Source organism: Meriones unguiculatus, chromosome 6 (assembly GCF_030254825.1).
Source record: "Meriones unguiculatus strain TT.TT164.6M chromosome 6, Bangor_MerUng_6.1, whole genome shotgun sequence".
Classification (NCBI taxonomy): Eukaryota; Metazoa; Chordata; class Mammalia; order Rodentia; family Muridae; genus Meriones; species Meriones unguiculatus.
The window spans coordinates 40,962,387-40,972,653 of NC_083354.1; the positions used below are offsets into that span (position 1 = coordinate 40,962,387).

The following is a 10,267-nucleotide window of genomic DNA, read 5'->3' on the forward strand; positions in this document are numbered from 1 at the left end:
CAGTGGCCTGAGGAGGGAGGCAGACACACATCTGTTCAGAACATCTCCTTTCCCGACATGCTCTTCAGGGGTGCAGCCATTGGTGAGGTGCACTTGCTCCAAGCTTCCACCCACGCTGCTGTAAACAACATTAACATCATCAGGACACACACACACACACGCACACACACGGGGGGGGCGTTACACACACGCGCACACGCACACACGGGGGGGTGGGCGTAGGGGATGGGACCACCTCTGTCCACCTTCCTTCCTCCCCACAATTCTCTCTCCCGTGTTCATGTCTACTTATTTGGTTTTGTTTTGTGACTCACCAGCACTACCCAGGACCACCTGTGTGACTGTGGGTTTGGAGTTATTTGTCGGAACCTGGTGGGCTCAGCAGAGCGTACACAACTAAGGAAGGTGAAACTGTGACCCCCCCCTCCCTCCTATGTATGAAAATATAATGAAATACATTATTACGTATAATTAACATATGCTAATAAAGCATTTTTTAAGTTTTTAAAAAGTTTACGTGTGTGAGTGTTCGCTTCGATGTCTGTCTGTGCACCACATACATTCCTGGAGTCCTGTGGAGGTCGGAAGTCCTGGAACTGAAGTTACTGCTGGTGGTTGAGGCTACACGGAACAGCTTTCTCGGTAGAGAGCGCTAAAGACATACTGCAAGAAGAGCAGGCTGCAGGATAAAGGGGTGAAGAAAATCCACCAATCCCTGGACAGGAAAACCCTCCAATCACCAGGGAGCTTCAAAATCAGGCGATATAATCCCTCCAATCCCAGGCCACCCTGGAAAGCCTCCCTGCCCCAAAATTCCTATACAAGCCCTGCCTTCTGCTGCGCTTTCTGCTGCTTTTCTCCCTAGCGAAACCTGCTAAGGTTCTTAATACAGTTCATGTTGTGGGTGACCCCCACCCATAAAATGTTTTCTGTTGCTACTTCACAACTATGATTTTGCTAGTCACGAATCGTAACGTAAATATCCGAGTTTTCCAATGGCCTTAGGCGACCCACAAGTTGAGAACCGCTTCTGTGTAGACGGTGGACCCCGTTTTCTGCTGCCCTTTCAACATGGACTCAGAGACCCGGGCAGTTGGGCACTCCATCCTTTTTCACAGCTTCTGGTTAGGTCCGCCCCTCAGCCTCTGCCTGGCGGGCGGTCCAAAGATGAGATACTGAGCTGTCATATCTACTACATGCTTCTACATGGCTCGGGCTCCTCTACTTCTCAGCTAGTGCTTGCTCAGCAACTCCAGGCCCCACCAGAACGTGCAAACCAGTCAGGCCATCTACTCGCTGGTGGGCTGAACTCTTTCCAGGTTTGCCCACCCTTGGGACTGTCAGCTTCACAGGCAAGCTCAGGCACACCCAACATGAGAAAGAAGGCTTGATGACAGTCAGAAATTGCCGTGATACTGGATAGCTCTATAAACCGGAAGTCAGTGCTTTTTCAAGCGGCATCTAAGGGCCTTGGGTTTTTATAGATTTAAAACAAAAATAGGGCCAGGAGATAGCTCAGTCAGAAAAAGGTGTTTGCCTTGAAGATAGATAGATAGATAGATAGATAGATAGATAGATAGATAGATAGATAGATAGATAGATAGAGTAGATAAATGAGTAGATAAATAAGTAAATAAATAAATAATAAACCAGGCATGGCGATGCACTTACATCCCAGCATCGGAGAGGAAGAAACCTGGATTTCTGGGGCTTCTCTTCCTGCCCCTCCCAACGCACGCACACCTACCGCATTTCCGTTCTTCCCGTTACACTTCCGGCAGGCCACTTCCCACGTGCTCATGGGATTTGCATTTCTGCCCACCTTCTAGCCTCTTGGCTGTGGAGGGGCAAAGACTGAATTAGTTAAATTCTCATTTCAGATAAGCAACGTTTAGTATTTGCTACTAACTTTGAATCAAAATAAAATAAAACCCCATGCAGAACCACGCAATTGACCCTTTGACCCATTGCCCTTTAGAGGCATCCCTTTGTGAGCCCGAGTTCCCAACATTCATTTCAAGATAGGCGATTTTTGTGGCCCAGGGTTAGAAAGGATTCTATGAGACCAAGAATTTTTAAAATGTTTTTAATTATTTGTTTTCACACATTTTTGAAACCTTTACAACAGTATTCCAATCTTCCAGTCTGCAAACAGTGGGCTTCTGAGGAGGTTGAATTGGGAACAAGCAGGCCTTGTTGCTCTTGTCTTGTTGACTTACCCAGAGCACAGAACCCCTGGGAAGGGGCAGGAGGATTTCTGCAGTGTTTTCCTAGGGCTGCCATACAAATAGAAGTCGAATATTGAGTCCATGCCGCCAGTCAGCACAGAGAGCAGAGGCAAACGTTGGAATCTTTAAGTCGGCCTCATTCAGAGAGCCGGCAGTCTCAAAGAAGCAGCATCCTGGGAATCTGCCATCCCTGCATCTCCAGCTAACAGACTTAGCAGAGAATGGCAGCAAAACCAGTTCTACAGTGCAGTCTTTATCCTCTGGTTGGGGTCAATGGGCTCTGACCCCTGAGGCTCTGGCCTCCTTACCTCCTTATGGTCCCCACACGTCTCCCTCATTACCATCTCTCTGTGCAGCTGGGTTCACACACTCCCAGGGCTGCTGAACTGTGCTGAGTCAAAGGTTAACTTAGAACAAACAAATCTTTGGCAGCTGTCCATGCCGAGCCCTCTGGGATGTGTATGGGCACATTTCTTCCCAACATGAAGTACAAACGTGCCCTTATAAAATAGAACATGAGTCCCATCCATTGTTCCTGTTGTCACAGCTAGACCACAAACCAGATGACCTAAGACAATAAAAATTTATTCTCACAGTTCTGCAAGCCAGGGGCCCAAAGTCTAGCTGTCTGCAATCCTTCCATCCATTCAGAGGTGCTAAAGAGAAACTTCTCCTGCCTCCTCAGGTTCCAAGCATTTCTTTGCTTGTGACAGTCTAACTCTAATCTCCAATGGCCTTCCTTCTATGCTCCTGTGACACACCTCCCTCTGCCCTCCATTGTAAAGATGCCTGCTGTTGGACTTTGACCCATGTAAGCCAAGAATCATCTTATAATACAATTTTTCTTAATGTGTCTCAACCCAGCTTTGAGTTCCTAGCCAAGGGCCTGGTCAGTTTTTCTTCTTCAACACCCTGCCATGTCTATACTCTAACCATTCCTTGTCCACCACACTGTGGACCACTGGATATCTGTTCCTAACAGCCTCGAGCCCCAATACGAGACAATTAAGGGCAAATAAAGTACAGCCCCGATGCTCAGGAGGCCTCAAAATTATTCAAATGAGCCTGTTCCTGGGAAGCTGGAAAGCCTCGTGCTGTAGCAACTCCAGTTTCCCAGAGTAACATCCACTGACGTTAACCGGAGCAACTGTGACTGATGCTCCCTCACACTAGGAAAGGGTCCTTAGCCCTTGGAGTGAGATTCCAGCCACTGCGTTCTATGTTCCCTCCTGGGTGTACATAATTCTGCCCCAACCACACCCGATCTCAGGGGGTGCCACAGTACATAGGAGACGGACAGTTAGCCAAGGAAGGGGGTGTCATCCATACAGCTACGGAGAAGCTGTCACCCCTGCCGGGGTCAGACTTTTCAGTGACTTAGCCATGATGGAGTTGCTCAGGCCCCTGTCGGCAATCCTTCAGCCATGTTTCTGTAAGTAATGCCAGTAAACTCATGCTAGGCTTGGGGAAAAGGGTCACTTTTGTCTGTGGTTGTTGACCTACCTGGGGTTGACTAGACAGCAACTCATTTTCCCAGGAGAGGCTAATGCAAGCCTGGCTTTGAACCTCATCGAGACAGGGTTTCTCTGTGTAGCCTTTGCTTTCCTGAAACTCACTCTGTAGACCATGCTGGTCTTGAACTCACAGAGATCTGCCTGCCTCTGCCTCCCGAGTGCTGGGGTTAAAGGCGTGCATCGCCACCACCAGGCTTTAAACCTTTGTATTCAGTTGTTGACCTGTTCATATTGAGTCCACAGCCAACACTGTAATTGGGACATGAACAAAGCTCCCCTAACACATGTATTTTCTATATTAGAAACACAGCGGCCTTCTTTCTCTTGGGAACACATCAGCATCAGCTCCAGGGGTTACACAATGAGATGAGGCCCCAAAATGTGAAGAATATGGCACCACTGAGCACAAATAGAGCATCTGTTTATTAAAGGCTGGTTTGGGCGAGCAGGCAGGTGGAAAGAGAAGCCGAACCACCTCCCAAATGTAGTTAATTTGTAACTGAGCAGATACATTTGAGAAACGAAACAAGGACAGGAAGAAAAGAGTACACCGAGGTTGTTGTGACTTGGCCCAGATGCCATGCAGAGAAATCTCAGTTTCCAAACGTCAGGCTCTCTTTCCAAATGTCACAGGAAGCCCCTCCCCTTGTTTCCTTTCTTTCTTCCAGGCTGAGGAGCTTTCAGCTTGGGAAATAGCCCGCCAGGGTGATAGGTCAATGGCCAGCTGGGTGATAGGAAGACCCACCCTGTCTGTGGATAGGGTCTTGGGGGGTAGACACTCAGAATCTTATCTGCCTTCCCTAGAGTGCTGCCTGCTCCAACTCTGGCCCTGCTCTACCTAGCTCTCCTTTGGTTTGGGGTGATGGTGAAGCTTCTTGTGGTAGAAGGCAATGGGACCCTGTTGGTCTTAGGCCAGCAGCCTCCCACCCACGTGGGAGGTGGGACACATCACCTAATCCCCAACTTTGATTCTGGTAAGTGGGGAATTTGGGCCTGAGACCTCTCTGCTCAGGTTCTGGTTGGTAGGCAGGGGAACAGCTAGATGTTTTCAGATAGCCATCCTCCTGAGAAACTAGGTGAGAAAGAGGACTTCAAAGTTCGGGAATCCCAGGGAGGTCCCTTCTGCCCCCAGCAGGAGCTCAGCAGCCCAGTCGATGCAGATTTTCAAATGTTAGAAAGGGAAAAGGCAAGTGCGGCTTCCGCCATCCAGGATTCTGTGCCAGCGCGAGCTCATTCCTGATTTGAACGCCAATGCCCTCTTCCTCACTAGTATACTGAGACATAAAAACCGAAGCTCCAAGTTTTGTCATTTTTTTGTGGTTGTCCACTGCTGTCCTCTGAACTTGGGAACAGACTCAACTGACCTTTGTCCCTGGGGCAAAAAGATCTGAACTACAGTCCCAATTCAAGTCTTCAAAGGGATCGCCAGCCTGAGACCCCACTGTCGTCTGAAGTGGATAACTCTTGATACAGGTCTGTCCAGGCCCACAAGACACTGCCCGGGCAAACGGAACCCTGCCCCAGCTTAGGCACAGTACTGCAACCATGATGGAAGACATAGAACTATGGCAACAAGTGTTCCAGGAGCTGATTCAAGAGGTGAAACCGTGGCACAAATGGACCCTCACACTAGACAAGGACCTTCTCCCTGACGTTCTGAAGCCAGGGTGGACGCAATACCAGCAAAAGACCTTCGCCAGGTGAGGGAAGCATGATGGTATGTATGCCGGAAGGTCCGTGCTTGTCTCTTGTCTTACTTGTCTCTCTACTGTCTGTCCCGGCTTGCACATTGAGAACACGGGAGGGAACTCCAGCCTCATGAGAGACTGGGGTTTCCCACCTGTTACTATGACCTTAGAACAGGGGCATGCCTAGATACTAAGGATTTGGCTGGGGAATGAGACAGTAAGGAAGGGGGAGGGGAGGGGTGGAAGCCTCATTTACTCAAGGTGCCCTGCATTTGTTCCCAGCCTTGAAAGAGTCCCTCTTCCTGGAAGAGACAGATTTACACTGAGGAGATGGGCCAGAGGGGGGTGGCCCAAAGCAGCTCACAGCACTCCTGTCCCTCTCTCTACTATGAGCCATTAGCCTCGCTCTTAAATAGGACTTTCAGAGGCCACCCCACATTTCACCTTCTCTTTTCCAGGCAAGGAAGTGGGTGCCCCAAGGCTTAGGGGTGGAGGTAGGAGGGCACAGAGGGTGGAGTCCTGGGATCTGTCATGCCTGCTGCCATCTGTGAGGAGACTGGACCTTTCCCAGCCAAGAGATGTTTTGGAAAGCTCGAGAACAAAGCCGTAGTCTGTTTATCTGAGAACCTGGGACTCTGGCCTGTCACACGGTGGGGCTAGAGTGCTGAGGCCAGGTGCTGTCTGCAGGTGGCAGCTCAGAACAGCTGCTCAGGACAGCTGCTCAGGATAGCTCAGGCCCAATGTGTAAAACTGAGTGAGTAACTCCCAGCTAGTGCACTGGCTCAGAGCTAGCTTCTCACTTCATTCCCACATTTGCCCTAAGAGAGTTGGCTAAGACCGACACATAGAAAAGGGGGCTGGCACTGGAGCTCGGTGGCACATTTACTGGGCACGCCCAAAGTCCTAGGGTGTGTGCTAGCACCAGCCTGAGAGCTAGCTCGTTCTTCCCAGCCTCCTCCAACTCCCCGCCTCTGCAGATGCCCCTGCCTCAAGCAAAGTTATAATCAACCAATATGAAAAACGAACGAACGAACAAAATCCCTAGTTAGCTGAACAATAGGTTCATGGGTTATTCGATGAGCAATAAATGTCTATGCCACAGTGCACTCTTCTGGCTTTGCTCAATTCCTGTTCTAGATAGCACGGGCTCCTTCCTTTCTTTCTTCACTGTTCCTAACAGATATTTGTGGGAATACCTTAGAAAAACTGCTCTCTCTGCCGAGACAGTGTATCCTTCTGCACCCTGTTGGAGGCAAACACTAAGAAAGAATGGAAAATTCTCTGATGTGTGTAGAAAAAAAAAAAAAAAAAAAAGAATGAGTTGGGGGAGGGAGACCACAAAAAGAAGAGAGAGAGCTGGAGGTCGTAATCTGCTGAAAGCCTGCAGTAACCACCAAAGCAGCCAAGCTGCCTGGGTAGGCAGGAGCTTGCGGCTCTCTTCTGACCTGTGTTTGGGGACTTACCCAGAACCCACTTATATCCACCTGTTGATTTCAGAACAGGCTCCTTGGGGGCTGTTGAATGTATAGCTTTGAATGCATTTACATCAATATTTGAAGAAACAATGGCTTGGGCCCCACTGACCAGAGCTCCAGTCCTTCCTTTGAAGCCCCCAATCCTGGGGCATGATGAGTTAGTTCCCAGTGTGTGCCTTGTCTCAGAGCTGTACACACTGGACTTAGAAAATGCCCCAGGTTCCTTCTGAGCCACATGCTTTGTGATTCACCGTTTGCACAGTAGGTACCTGATCATGGTCACAGGGTATGTTGGTGGCACCGTGGAGGTGAGAGAGAGGGGCTCGTTAATTTCTCTCAGTGCTGGTGAGGATTCCACCCCCACCCCTGCACCTGCCCACAGCTTGGCTGGAACTCTGGCTCTCTTCTCCACAGGTTCCACTGTCCCTCCTGCTCTCGAAGTTGGGCCTCTGGCCAAGTCATGATGGTCTTTCACATGCGCTGGCGTGAGAAGAAGGGCAAGGGACAGGTGAAGATGAGGGTGTTTGCTCAGAGATGCAATCAGTGCCCTGAGCCTCCATTTGCAGCTCCAGAGTTTACTCGGGACAACATCTCAAGGATCTTAAACAACCTGCTCTTCCGAATCCTGAAGAAGTGCTATAAGGAAGGGTTTAAGCAAATGGGCGAGATTCCTTTGCTTGGGGATACCAACCTCGAAGGACCGCATGACAGCAACAACTGTGAGGCATGTCTACAGGGCTTTTGCGTTCAGGGCTTAGGCCCAGCCTCAAAGCCACCAGCACCCCCATTATCTCCCACCTCCAAGCCAACTAGGGAGCCTAAGGCCACTGCCGTTTGCAGCAACATTCCCTGCTCACAGCCCTCCTCTAAGGTGGAAAAGCCCCAAGCAACAACAGTGAACCCCAAAGCCAGCAACTCTACCAAAGATAACCCCAAGATTAGCCACACCTCAAAACCATCAACTGTCCCAATATTGACAACCCAACAGTTGTCACTGGTAAGCTCACCTACTCCCAGACATGTCACTCAAATGCCTTCTCCTGTAGAGAGCCTCGGGGCAGCAGATCTAGCTAACAAGAACACCAGGCCCAAGACCCCAAAGGCATTGCCCCAATCCTCCTCATCTGTCCCATCCACTTCCTCCTCATTTGTCCCACCGACTTCCTCCTCATTTGCCTCACCCACTTCCTCATATGATGGACCCTCCTCTAAAGTGGAAAAGCCCCAAGCATCAAAAGTGAACCCCCAAACCAGTAACCCTACCAAAGATGACCCCAAGGTTAGTCATACCTCAAAACCATCAACTGTCCCAATATTGACAACCCAACAGTTGTCACTGGTAAGCTCACCTATCCCCAGATATGTCACTCAAATGCCTTCTCCTGTAGAGAGCCTCAGGGCAGCAGATCTAGCTAACAAGAACACCAGGCCCAAGACCCCAAAGGCATTGCCCCAATCCTCCTCATCTGTCCCATCCACTTCCTCCTCTTATGTCCCACCAACTTCCTCCTCATTTGTCCCACCCACTTCCTCATTTGTTGTGCCCACTTCCTCTTCATATGTTGGTTCCAGTTCTTGGAGATCACCAGCAAATACCACTTGCCAAGTAGAGATAAGCAGCCGTATCCGCCGAGAAAGTGAGGCTTTCTGCTGCGGGGCCTGCTGCGGGGCCTGCTGCGGGGCCTGCTGCGGGGCGTGCTTCGAGGGCTGCTGTGGGTGTGGAGAGGTCTGCTGCAGGATTGGCTTGGCCTGCTGTGAGTGCTGGTGCCGGTTCATTGTGGCCTTCTGTGACTTAATGTCACACAGTCCATGTGGCTGCTTGGTCTTTATAATCTTACTTATTATTGTTGTGAACTTATTTTAAAATGAGATCCATAAGCCTTGAAAAAAGAACGCTGAGAGGAAAAGCAAGAACTACAACATCCCCCCAAGTCATACGTTGTATAATCCCCTTCATATGAAATGTCAGTGAAGTCAGTGGAGTCCAGAGGTGGCTGCCGGGACTGGAGGAAGAGGAGAATACAAGGCCACTGTTTGAGCAGTGTGGGATTTGAGGGGAAGGGTGATGAAAATGTCTGGGAATTTGATGGAAATGGTAGCCGCCTCTCACCATTGTCACTAATCTTTCTATCTTGAGACGGTTAATTCTTCTCAGGCTGGATAGATGGTCCATGGGTTAATGAACTCATTGGCTGCTCCTCAAGAGGTCCTGAGTTCAATTCCCAGCAACTACATGGTAGCTCACAACCATCTATAGTGAGATCTGATGCCCTTTTCTGTCTGATGCTCTCTTCTGTCATGCAGGCACACATGCAAATAGAGTGCTCATATACATAAATAAATAAATCTTTTAAAAAATGGTTACTTTTCTTTTCTTTTTTCCCATGAGGGCACATTAGGGTAGGTTTGAGATCTCACAATGTAGTCAAAGTTGCTCTGAAACTCATTAGGTAATCTAGGCTAGCCTCATGCTCACGGGAATCTTTCTGCCTTGGTCTTTCAGTCCCTGAATCTTAGAAATGGGCTACAATGTTCAGCAGATAGTTTTCTTATGTTACTCTCACCTGATTACATTAAAAAAAAAAAAAAAAGATACGATTTTGACCTAAAAAAAAACAAAGTCTGAAGAGCTGAGGACTCAGAACCATTCAGAAGTCTTGAGCCTGTGCTCTCCTCAGCAAGTTTTGCACAGACCCTCCGCTGTCAGTCTGGGAGAGTTTGAGACAGAAGCAGTAAACTGAACACCTAGGTTCTCAAACAACGGTCTCTACGGAGGTGCACGTGGCTGTGTGGTGATGACGGGGCGGAGTGGGGGTGGAGAAGACAGGAGAGAGAGAGATGCCTTTAAGTGTCCAATTAGGGAACTGGGGAGATCTCTCAGCAGAAAAGGCTGCTCGAGGGCAGGGTGTTGTGGAACAGTTATCACACTCTTGAGGGCTTCTCTACCCCAGCTAGCCTCCGGATAATCTAGACAGAGACCTTATAGGTTCATGATAATCTTTAAATGGCTAGAGCTGGGCAGATATCAACCTTCTAAGCTCTTGCCATCTTCCAGCTGCACACCCCAAGTCACTTGCCATAATCGTTCCTGCCTGGGCTGCTCCTGTTTCATCAGGCCAGCCCTCATGGCCTCACGCACACGGTCCATACTGTCCCATGGCAGCTTCCTTTCTCTCCGGCTTCTTCTGTTTCTCCCTCCCTCCTCATGGTCTCCATCTGACCCCAAGCCCGGGAACCTGAGCTCCGCCTACTTCTCTTCTGCCCAGTCGCAGATTTCTACCTATTTTTATTAACCAACCAACATTAAATTGGGGAACGAGGTTTACTCAACAAAGATGTATGTGAAAATAGACTCGCCTGGA

At 49.3% G+C, this 10,267-nt stretch overlaps 1 protein-coding gene across 2 annotated transcripts; it reads left to right on the forward strand.

Moving 5' to 3' along the window:
- The first annotated feature begins 4,417 nt into the window (after window positions 1-4,417).
- Rtp3 (receptor transporter protein 3) lies at window positions 4,418-9,265 on the forward strand. Of its 2 annotated transcripts, XM_060385181.1 has the most exons (3): window positions 4,418-4,716; window positions 5,216-5,442; window positions 7,320-9,265. In XM_060385181.1, exons 2-3 carry the CDS (start codon window positions 5,288-5,290, stop codon window positions 8,767-8,769), a joined length of 1,605 nt encoding a protein of 534 aa, XP_060241164.1. In that variant the 5' UTR covers window positions 4,418-4,716; window positions 5,216-5,287; the 3' UTR covers window positions 8,770-9,265. The 2 variants fall into 2 exon arrangements, with proteins under 2 accessions (XP_060241164.1, XP_021510333.2); XM_021654658.2 differs by lacking the exon at window positions 4,418-4,716 and having other exon boundaries at window positions 5,323-5,459.
- The last annotated feature ends 1,002 nt before the right edge of the window (window positions 9,266-10,267 follow it).